Raw genomic sequence first — 17525 nt, forward strand, 5'->3', positions numbered from 1 at the left:
GATGACCAACAGACACATGAAAACGTGCTCCACATCACTCGGCATCAGGGAAATACAAATCAAAAGCACAATGAGATACCACCTCATGCCAGTCAGAACGGCTAAAATTAACAAGTCAGGAAAAGACAGATGCTGGCCAGAAAGAAATTGTAGGAACAGTGTAGGAACCCTCCTACAGTGTTGGTGGGAATGCAAGCTGGTGCAGCCATTCTGGAAAACAGCATGGATGTTCCTCAAAAAGTTGAAAATAGAGCTACCCTATGACCCAGCAATCGCACTACTGGGTATTCACCCTAAAGATACGAATGTAGTGATCCAAAGGGGCACATGCACCCGAATGTTTATAGCAGCAATGTCCCACAATAGCCAAACTACGGAAAGAACCTAGATGTCCATCAACAGATGAATGGATAAAGAAGAGGTGGTGTGTGTGTGTGTGTGTGTACACACACAATGGAATATTATGCAGCCATCAAAAGAAATGAAATCTTGCCATTTGCGATGACGTGGATGGAACTAGAGGGTATTATGCTGAGCGAGATAAGTCAATCAGAGAAAGACAATTATCATATGATCTTCCTGATATGAGGAATTTGAGAGGCAATGTTGGGGGCTTGGAGGGTAGGGAAGGAAAAAATGAAACAAGATGGGATCGGGAGGGAGACAAACCGTAAGAGACTCTTAATCTCACAAAACAAACTGAGGGTTGCTGGGGGTGGGGGTTAGGGAGAGGGTGGTTGAATTGTGGACATTGGGGAGGGGATGTGCTATGGTGAGTGCTGTGAAGTGTATAAGCCTGACAATTCACAGACTGTACCCCTGGGGCTAGTAATACATTATATGTTAATTAAAAATTAAAAATTAAAAAAAAGAAAATTAAGTGGGTATGTTAAGATTACTTAGAAGCACACCTTTCCATAACTGCAACTAAGGACAAATGTGCACGCCTGAAAAAAAGCACGGAAGGTCTAAGCAAGTCCATGGAGGTCCTTAGACCCGGGGGCTAGGAGTGGGGACTTTTCTCTCTTCCCCAAACCTGTCTGTGCTGCTTGTGTCCAGGACAGTCTCAGTGGCCCCTGTGATTTCAGATGTTCTGTGTCACCTGTGCTCCTCTCTCTCTTTACTCAGGGAGCCTGGATGTGCAAGGCATCCATGCCTCGGAGGAATTCCTGGGGGCAGCGACAGGAGAAGCCACCGCCCCAGCCATCAGTATGATCTGTGTGGTCCTCGGACAGAGGCACCAAGGTGAGAGGCTTATCCACCCCTCTTTGTGTCCACTCCCTCACCCTTGCTTCCTGGGATGACTCACAAACACTTGATCCACCTATTTTTTCCTCTCTCTTTTTCTTATAATTAACGTTTTAATCAGCTGGAATTGATTTTATAGTATGAGGAGTGACTTGGTGTTTTTCCAGTGGACTCACTAGTTGTCCCAAGCACACTTGTTGAATAACTCATCTCTCTCCTGTCTCAGTAGTGCCTTGAAGTGGCACCACCACCGTGGTCTGCCCACCGGTCCATTCCCCACGGTACTCCTGGTAAGGCCCTGGTCCATCCCTTGAGCTCCACCCTGTGGACAGTCTCCGCCCAGGCACCAAGATGCCTTCTTGGCAGCCTGTGCATTTCCTGATGCTTCCGGTCCTCCCTTCCTTCTCTGAGCTCCCTCTCCATCTTCTCAGCTATGCTCCACCTTTCCTGAGGTATGAGGCTGCCCTAGGCCTGCCCTCTGTGCTCCCCTCTCTGAACTGTAAAGGTGCTCTTTCCTAAAACACAACCCCCAGGATGCATCTGGATCTCAGCTTTTCTCTTGGGCACCAGACTGCCTGGTGAGGCTCTCCCCTTCAACTCCTCAGCGCCATCCTCTGGGGCTTTAATGAGTATGTGTGAGCTCACACACTCACACAGGCATGCACGTGTAGAAGCATTCATGCACATAGTCCCACACAAATGTATGAACACATACAGTTGTGATAAGACATCTATTTTATGTGGAAGAACCTCAGACTCAGAGATGTGTCCCAAGTCACACAACTACTGAGTGGCAGGACCCGGATTTCTAGTGCTTTCAGCTCTACTCTGGGTGTTTTTTAATCACAGATTTACAAAAATACAGGGTTCTGTAACAGGGAAATAAAATGAGAGAATCCACATTAAGCAGTCATCCCAGTGCCTGGGAGTATAAGTGCACCATAAACAATAACTGTGGGGAATAATGATTGCTATGGTCATTGTCAGCCACAGGCCGGGACTAGAGACACGGACTGGCGGCCCACTCCATCCCTGTCAGGCAGGAGGCAGGCGGGGCTGCCGCCCTTCTGCATTTGACTGTCTTTGGTGTCCCCTCCTGGCCACTATGTGTAACTCACAGTGATGAGGGCTAGGAGGGGAGCCCAAGCACAGCAGCCCGCTTACCCCAGGACCCTGGACTCAGACAGGTGGGATGGTCCTCCACCTTTACTCCAGGATCGTGAGAGAAAACAAGTCTTCCGCACTGCTGGGAGCTGAGGTTGTCTCCCGCCTGAACACACATAGGCACACACTCACGCCCAGCCACAGTATGTGCACACACTCCTGTGCTCTTCCTCTCACATGGGAGGGCCCCCTAGACTTGTACCCAGCTCGGCACCAGTTACTATGAGAAAGGCACATGGTATCAGAGCTGTGATGACTTCATTTGCTTGTTTGTTTTTAAAGATTTTATTTATTTATTTGACACGGAGAGAGAGAGAGATCACAAGTAGGTAGAGAGGCAGGCAGAGAGAGAGGAAGGGAAGCAGGCTCCCTGCTGAGCAGAGAGCCCAATGCGGGGCTCGATCCCAGGACCCTGGGGATCATGACCTGAGCTGAAGGCAGAGGCTTAACCCACTGAGCCACCCAGGCACCCCATGACTTCATTTGTTGACTGTATAGATGGGGAAACTGAGGCCCCAAAAGAGGACACGGCATTTGCTGATTGTGTACCAGGGCCAGGTGTTAGGATAGCAAGGAATATGCCATTTGTGGTCAGTTTCCAGTTCAGAAAACAGCACCCAGGGACCAGTAAGGACATTGTCCAGGACCTTAGCATCCACTGGGAGAAGCAGGTGTCTCAACAAACAGACACGACAAAGAATCATGAGAGAAAGGATGGACACTTTTGCAGAGCCCACAGGAACCAGGACCCAGCAGTCAGGGGATGATGGAGGGGACTCCGGGGCTGAGCATGAAAAACAAGATGTTACTGGGGATCAAGAAACAAGCAGGGCACGATGGGCAGAGAGGACAGTGCTGGGGCTTAGGTGGAGGAGCAGCAGGGCAAAGTCCTCTGGAAGAAGGCTAGGGATGAACAGGATGGTGAACTGAGCTCCTTCTCCCCCAGTCCCAACACAGGCACCCAGGGAAGGCAGCAGCTGCCACCACCTGACACAGGGCCAGGAGCATTCCCACACCTCTGCCCCTGTGAACCCCCAAGGATTCCCATTTTACACATGAGGACTGGAGCACAAGGAGGCTTAGTAACCTGTTTAAGGCTGTACAACTTAATGGTGAGGGCAGGATTTCAATCAGGCAGACCGGTTCCAAAACCTACCCCCTTTTTAAAGAAAATTATGGTAAAATGCACATAAAACTTATGATTTTAGGCATTTTTAAATGTACAGTTCAGCGGTATTATTAAGTATATCCACACTGTTCTGCAGTCATCATCACCATCTATCTCTAGAACTTCATCTTCCCAAACTGAAACTCCAAAGCCATTAAACAAGAGCTTCCCTTTCTCCCTCCCTGTGGCCCCTGGCACCCACTGTTTTACTTTCTGTCTCCATGAATTTTCCTATTCTAGGTACCTCGTGCAGGTAGACTCATGTAGTATTTGTCCTTTTCAGTCTGGCTTATTTTACTAAGCATATCTTCAAGTTTCATCCAGGATGTAGTATGTGTCAGATTTTCCTTCCCTTTTTTGAGGCTGAGTAATATCCCATTGTCTCCCATTGTCTAGATATACCACATTTTGTTCATCCATTCACCCACTGATGGACACTTAGGTTGTGTCCACCTTTTAGCTATGGACATGGGTGTGCAAATACCCTTTTTTTTTTTTTAAGATTATTTATTTTAGAGAGAGAGTGTGAGAGCAGGGGTAGGGCAGAGGGAGAGGGAGAGAATCTCTAGCAGACTCCCTGCTGCGCGTGGAGCCCAGTGTGGGGCTCAATCTCATGACACTTGATCATGACCTAAGCCAAAATCAAGAGTCGGATGCTTAACCGACTGAGCCACCCAGGCGCCCCCAAATATCCTTGCTTTCAAAAAATGCACACTCTTAGCACCGTGCAGAATCACCTCACATAAACCCCAGGGTAAATGGGCATCAGTATGGAAGGGCAGGAAATGAGGTGAGAGAGCCAGACAAGATCTGGTGCGAGAGAGAAAGAGCTGCAGGCCAAGGAGGTGCCCTGAGAGACACCACAGGGGGAGGAACGCCTGCTAAGGAAGCGGTGTGGGGCCTACCTCCCAGAGACACCCTCCGTGTCAGAGTGGCAGCGGCCCCAAAGGTGGGGGGTGGGTCTTGGCAGCTTGCAGAAGCCTGTGTTCCTCTTCATTCCTGCTAGGCTCATCTTCACACAGTGGGCTAGCCAGGAGCCCAGGCCAGGGGGAAGGCAGCTGACCAGCAAAATCTATCAGAGAAGTGGACAGCGTCTCAGCAGTAATGACAAACAGAGGCAGGACCCCCTCCCACCCAGGGCAAATGCACCTGGCTATGCAGCTAACTGCCAGCTGCACTCTGTGCTCTCTGAAAGAACGGAGCACTTACCTGGCAAGGCACAGTAACAGCAGATGAAAATGTTCCAGGCCTGGACAAACAGATCTCTGGCCTCTCTCCACTCCCTTCAGCCTAAGCAAAGAGAGAAACATCATGGATATGTTAAAAGATTCACTAGCTCCAAAGATGTGGGCCAACTAAACAGATGAGGCTGTTAAAAATCAGAATCTCTCTAACTCGAGTTACAGAAAGATGTGAACTCCTACCCAACGGAGAAGATGTGTTCATTCTCAAGCTCGTGTAGAGCCTTTGGAAACACTGGCCCTGTGCTGGGGGAGCAAAGAGACCACACCTTCCACAATCCACAGTCTCTCGCCAGGTTCAATAAAATGAGAAACAATAAGAAGACAAGGTTAAAAATACATTTTGGAAACAAAATTAATTTCCACAATGGAAATTACAAAAACATCTGGAACTCCATGACAATAAGGTATTCATATAAAAATTATAGACTTCCACAAAATTGGTATTTAGAGAGAAATTTATATCATTGAATTAATTTGTAATAAGCATTATGGAAAGAGACAGAAGAGAAAGCTGAAGGCAAAAAGCTGATGGGTGGAAAAAAGAACCTAAAGTGAAAAACACTTTAGAAACAGACTGCTATAGGGGCGCCTGGGTGGCTCAGTGGGTTAAGCCTCTGCCTTTGGCTCAGGTCATGATCCCAGGGTCCTGTGATCGAGCCCCGAAACGGGCTCTCTGCTCAGCAGGGAGCCTGCTTCCTCCTCTCTCTCTGCCTACTTGTGATCTCTGTCTGTCAAATAAATAAATAAAATCTTAAAAAAAAAAAAAGACTGCTATAAAAGTATGACCTGTTGGATATGTCCAGAGAAGAATTCAGAATAGTCTTAAGTATATATGCATGAATAGTCTTAAGTATATATACATGTACCTAAATAGTATAAGAAAGGTATAATTAAGCAAATAATACAAGAAGATTTCTTTAAAAAGGAGGAAACAAGATACAAAGTCACTTAACTTAAAAACAACCGTAATAAAAGTAGACTTGATAAAATTCAAAACTGGTTACTTGAAAAGATCATTAAAATAAGCAAACCTCTGGGAAGTCAAGCGAAAGAAAAAAAGAAAAGGTATAACTATGAAAACATTAGATTAAAAAGTGACATGATTACAGATATGAAGGAGATATTTTAAACCACAAAAAGTAGATACAGCTTCATTGTGGTTGGTTTTGTTTTCTCTGGAGGAAGTAGAAGATTTTCTTGGAATGCATAAATCACCAAAATTGGCTTACCAGGAAGCAGAAAATCTGAAAAGAACAATAAACATAGAATGAACAAAACAGGTAATGAAGGCATTACGGGGCTCCTTGAGCCTTCAGGGATAGGGGATTGCCATTACGGAGTTACAAAACCACAGGAGAAAACAGGAAGCTCCCAGTTCCCTCTACAAGATTAACACATTTTCTACAGGACCACACACACACACACACACACACACACACGTACATCTGCATACGCGCGTACACGCGAGCACACATGTGTTTGTGCATGTACACACACAGAGGGACACGTTGCAACAATGTAGAAAGGTCTCCCAAGACACGTATACTAGCAAAAATAGAAAGTTTCCAAACAAAACAGTACTATGTGTTTGTTTTTTTAGACACTCCACGCAGGAAAATTTAAGTGTCTAAAAGAGATCTGGAAGATACATATCAGATCAGCATGGTCAGCTGTGGGGAAGATAATGAGATGAGAGTTCCGGAGAGAATAACAGAGGGAACTGGTTCTGTTTACACTCTTCCTATATTGTTGGAATGTTTACAAACTGAATATATTCATATATTACTTCAAAATAATTACTTTTTTCAAAATAATTAAACTAAGTGTAAATCAATAATACAAGTAAATAAAACTAATAACTAATAACTTGTAATAGTAACTTGAAGAGAGAAGTAATAGTGTCTTTAAAGATTTTTTTTAAAGTAATCTCTACATCCAATGTGGGACTTGAATTCACAACTCCAAGATCAAGAGTTGCATGCTCCGTGGTCTGAGCCATCCAGGTGTCACAAGAAAATTAATAGTTTAACAATTACTAATTATTTTTAGGCTAAAGAATAAAAATTAAAAATTTAGAAAACATGTGGAAAGATCTTTTATAATAGGAGGATATTTAAAGTTGAAGATCATTTTTTAAATTAAAGAGGTAGGAATGAATCACTCAGGACACAAAACTCTCAAAGCCATAAAGGAAAATACTAGATTTGACTGTACAGGTATTTAAAACCTCTGTATAAAGAAAAGAATCGCAGACTTGTCAAAAGACTAGTATGTGTCATATTAGGGAAAAAAATATAAGATTTATAAACAACCTCAAGATTTATATCCAAAATATATAAGGAGGTTTTACAAAATTACTATGGCAAAGCAACCCAACAAAAAAATGAGAAAAAGAATATGCACAAATCACAGAAGATTATGAGAATGGCAAATGAACACTGGAAAACATGCTGGAGCCTTCCAGTTATCTAATAAAAATGCAAATTTAAACAATAATGAAATATTTCTTGTGTCTGACAGACTGGCAAAAATTAAAAGTATCGAGCACATTTACCACTGGCAGGAATTGGGAAAATTCTCAATTATTTTTCAGGTAATTCCTCTTGTTTATTGATTTTTTCTTCTCCTTTTGGCAGCTGTATGAGAGGAATGTCTCTAATGAATGTCTCTAATGGCCTTTCCTCATCTCTCCTAGAAGAGCCCCAACCTGATCCCCGCTCATTCATTTTTTCCTTCTCCTCTTTAAACTTCTCATCGAGTTTATCATTTCAGTACTTATATTGTTCATACATAATATCCCCAGCTGGTTCTTCTTCATAACTGTCTCTAGCCTATTTCCAATATCCTCTTGAGGATATTTATTATGCACATGTAAATGCTTTTTCTGTCTTGTCTATTTATCTGCTCCCTCTGGTGTTCAGTTTGTGGTCTTTCCCTCTCCGGATTTACTCTTCTCATCCTCTATCTCCCTCGGGATTTCTCATGGCTTCTTATCTTAGATTCTGGGCTCTATCGATTAATTTTCGATGTCCCTTTTGTGACATCTCTAAGGTTTGGGCTCATAGGATAGCTAGCAGTCCATATTGATTAATTATTATTATTATTAATTATTATTAGGAATCAGAAGCAAATTTACAAACAAAAGTCATATCATCAGATGTTTTCATGGGTAAAGAAAATGGATGTATGAAGACATTGCTGGTGGGAGTATGAAGTGTTACACTCTTCAAGGGCCAGATATTGTAGCAACATATTCAAATGACAAAAAATAGACTGGATGTTCCATTATAAGATGGTGTAGACTTGCCTGTCTGCTTCTTCCCTCTAATATCACTAAATACACTAGGAATAATCTAACAAGCAATCATAAAAGGATGCTATGAGGAGGAACAGGAAGGCAGACTGGCCAGGAGGCACAGGACTTGAGGAATGACTTTAGGAGTAAGTTCCTGAGTTTCTTTTTATCTCCCATTTAGTCCATTTGGGTTGCTATAACAAAAATACCATAAACTAACTAGGTGGCTTGAACAACAGAAGTTTCTTTCTCACAGTTGTGGAGGCTGGGAAATTTACGATGAAGGCACTGGTAGAAGGTGAGGAAGTAAAGGAAGGGGAGGGAAGAGGAGGAGAGGAGAAGGTAGAGAAAGGACAAGGCAAAATTATTCCTTGATACCAAAAGTACAATCCATAAAAGGAAAAATTGCAAAATTGGACGGCATTAAAATTAATTTTTTATTGCTCTGCAAAAGATCCTGTTAAGATGATAAAAAGACAAAATACAGACTAGGATGAAATATTTGAAGATCATATACCTAAGAATTTCTGTCTAGAACATATGAAGAACTCTTAACATTAAACAAATAAAATTGACACTGTAAAAAGAGATGAACAGATACTTGACCAAAGAGAATATATAGACAGCAAATAAGGACATGAAAGGATGGTCAACATCATTAACCTTTAAGGAATTGGAGAGCCCCAGGCAACAGGAAAGTACCAGGGAAATCATGGAGTAGGAGAAGTTCAGAACAGTGTTTATGAACTCCTGAGCTCCCTCCTGAGCTGTGAATGTATAGGGCTGACCCTAAACAGTGTATCACTGAAGAGATAGATCAATGTCCAGATCCCATATAGGCTACTGCATAATGCACACACAAAACTGACCAAAAGAACACCACCAGAGCTTTGTAAATGGAACTAACAACTGTCAGAACTCACAGAAGGCTTGTTAGGACTTGCAGCTAAACAGCACTTACAGGAACATGCATAGCATTAAATGCTTGTATTAGAAAAGAAGAAAGGTCTCAAATAATTAATCTGAGCTTCAACCTTAAGATATTAGAGAAGAAGAGCAGAATAAAATCAAGGCAAGCTCAAGAAAAGAAATAATAAAGAACAAAAACCAATGAAAATGAAGAGTAACAGAGAAAATCAAAACCAGAAGCTCATTCTTTAAAAAAAAAAGCCAATAAAATTAATAAATCCCTAAGAAGACTGACAAAGAACAAAAGTAGAGAAGATACAAATTACTAATATCAGGAATAAAGGAGATACTATCACTACAGACCTCAAAAGATGATAAAATGATGAGAAGGGAATCCTACAAATAATTCTATGCCCATAAATTTGGTAACTTAGATGAAATAAACTAATTCCATTTCATAATCTATCAAAAAATTCACTCAAGATGAAATAGATAAGTTATAGACTTATCTATAAGTTTTAGTTATATCTATAAGTTATCTATAACTTATAGACTTATCTATAAGTTATAACTTATCTACATAGATAACTTATAAGACTAGCCTTATAACTATTAAAGATACCGATACATTTTTTATTTCATTTTTTTAAGGATTTTATTTATTTATTCGACAGAGAGAGACACAGTGAGAGGGAACACAAGCAGGGGAGCAGCAGAGGGAGAAGCAGGCTTCCTGCCAAGCAGGGAGCCTGATGTGGGGCTCGATCCCAGGACCCTGGAATCATGACCTGAATAGAAGGCAGATGCTTAATGGCTGAGCCACCTAGGCGCCCCCCGAAAACATTTTTTAAAAATCTGTAGGCCTACATGCTTCACTGCCAAATTCTTTTTTTTTGCTTTTGTTTTTTTTTTAAATTTTTTTTCAGTGTTCCAAAATTCATTGTTTATGCACCACACCCAGTGCTCTATGCAATATGTGCCCTCCATAATACCCACCACAGGCTTACTCCACCCCCCCCCAAAAAAAACCCTCAGTTTGCTTCTCAGAGTCCAGCCAAATTCTATCCAACATTTAAAGAAATAACACCAATTCCATTTAATCACTTCCAGAAAATACAAAGGGAGAGAACACTTCCTAACTCATTTTATAAGGCCAGCCTTACTCTGACACCATAATCAGATAAAGACACAAAAACTCTGTAGATCTGTATCTCTTACAAACACATATATAAAAATGCTCAACAAAACATCAGTGCATCAAATATAACAAAATAGTAAAAGAATACTATGCCATAACCCAATGGGGTTTATCCCAAGAATGCAATGTTAGTTCACTATTTGAAAAAGAAATCCATGTAATCCACCATATTAACAATCTAAAGATGAAAACCACATGATTATATAAATTGGTGCAGAAAAGGCACTTGGCAAAATTCAATACCCATTTATGATTTAAAAAGAATTCCCAGCTAACTAGAATGGAAAGGAATTTCCTCAAACTAGGAAGAGCATCTACAAAAAAACTGGGAATAAAACAATGATGCCCACACTCATCTCTCCAATTCCACATTATATGATAAGTCCTAGTAGTCCAATATATCAAGAACAAAAGGCATATAGCTGGGAAGAAAAAATACTGTCCCTATTTGCAGACAACATAATGGTCTATGTATAAAATCCTAAGAAATCATCCAAAAACAACAGTAACAAAAGCCTAGAACTAATAAATGGGTCTAGTAAAGTTGCAGGATATAAATACAACACATCAAAATCAAACATTTCTCTAAAAACTAGCAGTGAACAATTTGAAAGCAAAATTTAAATAATTGGTATTATTTGCAATGGCTCCTAATTATTAAATTATTAAAAATCTTGACATAAATCTGATAAAACACGCACAGGATCTGTAGGCTGAAAACTATAAAATGGTGATGACAGAAACCAAAGAAGACCTAAGTAAATGGAGAGATATGGCAAGTTCACAGACTGGAAGACTCAACGGAGCAAAGTTGTCAACTCTGCAAATTGATTCAGACTTAACGCAATCAAAATTACCACAGGATTTTTTATAAATGTAGGCAAGTTTATTAAAGCTTATAACAAAAGGGAAGAGTCCTAGATGAGCTCCAACAATTTTAGAAAAAGAGGAATAAATTTAAAGGAATCCCACCACCCCTTTTGAGACAATATAAAGCTACCATAATCAGGGGCGCCTGGGTGGCTCAGTGGGTTAAAGTCTCTGCCTTCAGGTCAGGTCATGATCTCAGGGTCCTGGGATCGAGCCCTGCATCGAGCCCCACATTGAGCCGGCATCGAGCCGGCATCGGGCTCTCTGCTCAGCAGGGAGCCTGCTTCCCTTCCTCTCTCTCTGCCTGCCTCTCTGCCTACTTGTGATCTCTGTCTGTCAAATAAATAAATTTTAAAAATCTTAAAAAAAAAAGGGACGCCTGGGTGGCTCAGTTGGTTAAGCCGCTGCCTTCGGCTCGGGTCATGATCCCAGCGTCCTGGGATCAAGTCCCACATCGGGCTCCTTGCTCAGCGGGAGCCTGCTTCTCCATCTGCCTCTGCCTGCCACTCTGTCTGCCTGTGCTCACTCTGACAAATAAATAAATAAAATTTAAAAAAAAAATCTTAAAAAAAAAAAAATCTACCATAATCAATTGTATGGCCAAGAGTTAGACACATCAATCAGTGGGACAGAATAGAAAACCCAGAAATATACCCTCACAAATATGCCCAACTGATTTTTGATAAGGATGCAAAGATATTTCCATTAAGTAAGGTTAGTCTTTCAACAAATGACATCAGAAAAATTGGTTGTAACTTAAAAAAAAACAAAAAAACAAAAAATATACAAAGAAACCCCTTAATCCAAACCTTACAACTTACACAAAAAAACTCAAAATAACAATCATAAAGCTTCGGGGCTCCTGGGTGGCTCAGTGGGTTAAAGCCTCTGCTTTCGGCCCAGGTCATGATCTCAGGGTCCTAGGATTGAGCACACGGCATCGGGGTCTCTGCTCAGCGCGAAGCCTGCTTCCCTCTTACTCTCTGCCTGCCTCTCTGCCTACTTGTGATCTCTGTCAAATAAATAAACTCTAAAACAAAACAAAACAAAACAAAACAAAAAAAAAACACTTAAAAAAATCATAAAGCTTTAAAACTTTCAGAAGAAAACAGGAGAACATCTTCTTAACCCAGGGTTAGGAAAAGAGTTCTTAGTCATGACACCAAATACACAATCCATAAAAGAAAAAAAATAATAAATTAGACTTGACAAATGTTAAAAACTTTGCAAAAGACACTGCTAACAAAAAGACAGCTGTAGACCAGGAGAAAGTGTTTGCAAATCACATATATGACAAAGGACTTATCCCAAAATATATAAAGAACTCTCTAAATCAACATTAAAAAAACAAACAATCCAAATAAAAAGAAGGCAAAGGCTTGAAACTAAACTTTACCAAAGAGGTCACTGTATATGAAAGGCAATAAGCATATTAAAAGATACTCATTATTATTGGTCATTAAGGAAATGTGAATTAAAACCACTACATACCCACTAGAATGGCTAAAACGAAAAGTACTGGCAGTACCAAGTGATGATGAGGAGGAAGAATACTGGAACTCTCTCCCTCTCATTGGTGGTAGGAAAGCAAAAATGGAGCATAACAAATAACATGGAGAACATAGGGAGATGGAGAGGAGAAGGGAGTTGAGGGAAATTGGAAGGGGAGGTGAACCATGAGAGACTATGGACTCTGAAAAACAATCTGAGGGTTCTGAAGGGGCGGGGGGTGGGAGGTTGGGGGAGCCTGGTGGTGGGTATTATGGAGGGCACGTATTGCAAGGAGCACTGGTTGTGGTGCATAAACAAGAATTCTGTTACGCTGAAAAGAAATACATAAAAATAAATAAAGACATATAAGTTTATTCATTTAAAAAAAAGAATGTCAAATAAAAAAAAATCTTAAAAAAAATGGTACAGCCATTCTTGAAGTCTGACAGTCCTATTAGCCCATATGACCAACTCCTATGACTAGCTATTTACCCTGGAGTAATGAAAACTTATGGTTAGTTACATAAAAACCTCCACACAAATGTTTATAGCAGTTATATTCATAATTGCCCAAAACTGGAAAAAAACAGTCCTTCTGTTAGTGAATGGATAACCAACTGTGGCCTACCTATATAGTTGGATACTATTTAGTAATCAAACAGAAAGCATCAGTGATAACACAGAACAATCGGGATGAATCTCAAAGGCACGATGCTTAGAGAAAGTAGCCATTACATGAGTTACAAGTCTTATGGGGTTCTACTTACCTGACACTCTCAAAACAAAGCTGTGGTGTGGAATAGCACGTCTGTAGTTAGCAGGGTAGGGTGAGGGATGGTTGGGATGGTTTCCTTGCATGAGTTAGTGCTTGGGAGAGAGGATTGTGTGATATCTTAATTGTGGTAGTGGTTACATGAATCTATATTGTAAATCACAATATAAATATTGATAAGGATGCAGAGATATTTCCATGAAGAATGGTTAGTCTTTCAACAAACGACATCAGAAAAATTGGTTGTAAATTAAAAAAAAAAAAAAAATCAAAAAAAACCCTTAATCCAAATCTTACACCTTACACAGAAAACTCAAAATAAAAATTATAAAGCTTTAAAACTTTTGGAAGAAAACAGGAGAAAATCTTCTCAACCCAGTGTTAGGAAAATTTATATTGTATATTGTGCTGAAATACAGAGACTTACACACCTCTTTAAAATGGGACCAGCGGAGAAATAAAAATTTGAAACTCTGTTCTGTACCAGTCACTTTGCATGTAATCTCATTAAATCCTTACATACTGCAAGATTGGTTATTAACCCCATCTTACAGACAAGAAACTTGTCTCTCAGAGATACTCAGCAACTTATCTGTGACCTATCACAGTGACCGGCAGAGCCTGGAGTCCACCACCCAGACCCTTCCTACACCTCAACACTGGGATGGTCAAGTCTGCCAGCAGTAGTGTAAGAGGCTGGGAAAGAGAGGCTGTCCTGTTTGTTGATGTCACTTACATGTCTGGCTTCTGTGCACAGCCTTGCTGAGCTGGACCTGCTCAGCTCTAGTCAAGTGAACTGCAACACAATCACTGGGCCTCTTGGGCAGCACTGCTCTGCTTATATGGGTTGGACTTGGTGATTTTGAGGTATCTGAAAATACTGAACCAATGGGAAGCATACTAGACTAAGCCCCACCTGTGTTCAATTTTGACTCTTCCCTAGATAACTGAATCAACTTCCAGGAAGGTGCTGATGTCTCTTAGGAATGCATTTAAGCCCAGATACTAGGTCAACCTGAGCTTCAGACAGTATTCCTAATGACCTCTTCAGATGTCTCCGTGTGACTGTCCCACAGGTACCACGCCCTAAAAGCGAGTTCCTCACTACCCAGCAGAACAGCCACCAAAATCCTCAGTGCAAGCCGGACACCTAGGAGTCCAGGGATCTTTCCTGAAAACTCCTTGTTCTCACAGCTCTCAGATCCAACATACCTCCAGTGTTACCTCCTAAAGCTCCCTCTCTGTACCATCTTCTAGCGCTCCTGTGTCAACCTCCTTCCAGTATTTACCTCTGGATTTCCTCCACATTATTCTCTACTCACCAGTAAAGGGAATTTTCAAAAATACAAATCTGACCATGTTTTCCCAGCTAAACTTCCTCCAAAGGGCTTTCCAGTATCTTGAGATAAAGACAGTATCTTGATGCAGCCTCATCACCTGCCTCTCCCTTTCCTTCTCTATCTTCCTCTGTAGCTTCTTCCTACAACCCTCTGCCCATCCTGGCTCCAAACACACTGGCTTACAGGTCACTGTGCTGCCTTGTGCCACAGACCTTTGCAGATACATTCAATTCCTGCTGGGTGATCACACGCTTCTTCTCACTCCTACCTTTTGCCAAGTTAACCTGCTTCTTCAGATCATGCACCAAAGGTCACTTTCTTCCTTTAAGGAAGCCTTCCCAGACCTGCTACACTTCAGAGCCAGACTCTTAAAAATGACCAAGGACTTCAAAGTTTTTTTTTTCAAGTAGGTTGTATCTATCAATTTTTATTATGTAAAAAATGGAAGTTTTAAAGTATTTTTATTATTTGTTTTAAAAGAACACAAACTAGCCCATTACACGGCTAACATAAATTAATAGAAGCAGCTGGATTCTCTCATCTGTAGTCAGGCTACTGCACTACCGCACATCACAGAGCCTCTGGAAAACTCAGCTGTGCACTGGACCATACACTCTTTTCTAAATTTTAAAGTTGAATTTTCAAGTCAATATCCACCCCCGCAACTGGAAAGACTCATTATAAAGGTGACAGAATAAGCAATTATCCACAATCATCAAGCATTCATCCCTAATGAAAACTATTAAGCCAAAATTAACAGGAAAGTATTTTAATGATATTTTTGTAGCACAAATAATTAAACTGAGACAGGTAAGAGGAATATGAAGGAATCTACAAAACCATAAATAATACTCCTTTAAATCCTGACATAACCTAGATGCTGAGAATGAACTGGTGTCCTATCAACAGAGTTTCCATTTCTCTTCTCAAAGGCACAGTCTGGGCAATAAATCCAACAAAGAGATCTTTTTGGGCTCCAATGCCCTGTGGTCATTTATAAGTACTGGAATATTTGAAACCATCCATCTCTGCAGATCCAAATGACAGTTGTCTGTCTGAAGCTCATTTTGATGGCTCCTCAGGCCCCTTCAGGCTGGCCTTCTGATTTCTCCTTTCTTTCTGACCCTGAATTCGGAAGAGCTTTTTCCTGAGGTCCTTCTGTCTTTTCAGTTTCTCTTCTTCCTCCTTCTGCTTCACTTTGAAGTGTTCTTTATTGTGCAAATGTCGTTGCTCCTTGGCCTTCTTCATCTTCTGACTGTGCACTGTACTCAGAGCATCCAGCAGTGCAAGGATCTGACAAGGACAAAACCCAGTGAGCATCAGAGTACTCAGACATCATGCTTTCCTTCTAAGAGTCAGGGGACATAAACACCTCAGCTCATGTATCAAACCTAGAATCAATCCATGAACCAAATGAGTATTAACTCAGGGAAAATTTATCCTGAACTAGGAAATCATAATTGCATGGAAGCATAAGTAGGAGCATATTTACTGAGTAAAATACTTAAATAATGGCCTTTATCACAAAACCACCTTTGTTAATCACTGTGGATACTACATACAACTAAGAGTGATTTGCCAGCTGGGTGCATATTAATCCCCATTAAAATGCATAAGACACAGCATGACTAAACAACAGAAGGGAAATGGACTCTGGCCTTTCCTCTAACTTCCAGTTCTAGCACCTCAAATAAGTCTGGCTCTTATCGTTTCCTGAAGAAAAATGAGAACGCAACAGAAATATCAACTGTGCTACGGAAAGCATTATTTTCACACTGAAATGCAACACACAGGAAGCCATCTGTTGACAGTACCTTCCTCTCCTGAGGTTCCCGGATGACGGCTGGCCTCAGCCTGTCCTTCGGCGTCTTGCCTGCCTTTGCTTGGGTCTTGGGCTTGTTCTTAAATGGCAGGGCCTTCTGCAAGGCTTTTGGAATGTGCACTGAATTAAAATGTTTCTTTTGCCTCACAATTGGCTGAAAGGAAAAATAAAAACAGTGATGTATTTAAATTATGCTCTATATTCATCTAAAACTTGCCTAAAATCTTCTCAATGGATTGACTTTTCCACATGATCAGTAACACGAGTCTGCTGACCATCAGAAAGGAGGATTCAATCATCCATCAAACGTGATTGCCTCAATGGATATAAATTGCTCTAGGCAAAACAAAGAAATACACAGAATATACTTGCAATCCTCCCAAAAAATCAACTGTATCCATGTCTACAGTATGAACTATCGGGATCTCAACAGAGCAGATGAATATATCCAAAGTTTCTTTTAATGAAAAACCCACAACTTATTTTGGAGGCACTGAGGTAGTTTCTTTTAGGCTAATAATAATCATCTAGGTGTTCATATTCACTATCAACCTCTGTGGATTCACTTCCTCTAATCATCAGCAGCTCAAGTGTTCCCATCCCTGATTCTCATTAAAAAGTTTAACTTTATTGTTTCTGATGGAAGGCCAGCTGAGAAAAATGAGATTTAAATGACATATAAAGGCCAAACACTCTCTACATTCAATTTTTAAGGTAATCTAATTTCTGTGCTTAAATTGAGATGACCAAAATTCTTAACCGCCTCAAAAATAGTAAATGGAAAGTCTTGCCCTAGATCTTTACCCTCAAGATCAACACCAACTATATAGAGAATATTTCTGGTATGTCTTTAAATTTATTATCATCAAAGACATCATCCACGATAATATGCAATATTCTCTGTTTAGGAGCAACCTAAAATGCTTAGAATGAAGGAACTCAAAGAAATCACATTCTGAAAAAAAGAGGAAGCACCACCATAAGCTTAGAGGTAGTACTTGTAG

General features: G+C 40.8%; 1 protein-coding gene across 4 annotated transcripts in view; it reads right to left on the reverse strand.

Annotated features, from left to right (window-relative positions):
- Positions 1-15453: 15453 nt before the first annotated feature.
- The window catches only part of LOC111144842 (BMS1, ribosome biogenesis factor), a 45158-nt gene continuing 43086 nt past the window's right edge, over positions 15454-17525 (reverse strand). For all 4 annotated transcript variants that reach the window (XM_022499379.1, XM_022499380.1, XM_022499377.1 and 1 more), the window contains 2 exons: positions 16514-16675; positions 15454-15992 (listed from right to left, as the gene is read on the reverse strand). In XM_022499379.1, coding sequence (XP_022355087.1) covers positions 15762-15992; positions 16514-16675 — 393 coding nt within the window. In that variant the 3' untranslated portion in view covers positions 15454-15761. The remainder of the gene's footprint in view (positions 15993-16513; positions 16676-17525) is intronic.

This window comes from Enhydra lutris, unplaced genomic scaffold (assembly GCF_002288905.1).
Source record: "Enhydra lutris kenyoni isolate GAN:26980312 unplaced genomic scaffold, ASM228890v2 scaffoldscaffold12, whole genome shotgun sequence".
In the NCBI taxonomy this organism is placed as follows: Eukaryota; Metazoa; Chordata; class Mammalia; order Carnivora; family Mustelidae; genus Enhydra; species Enhydra lutris.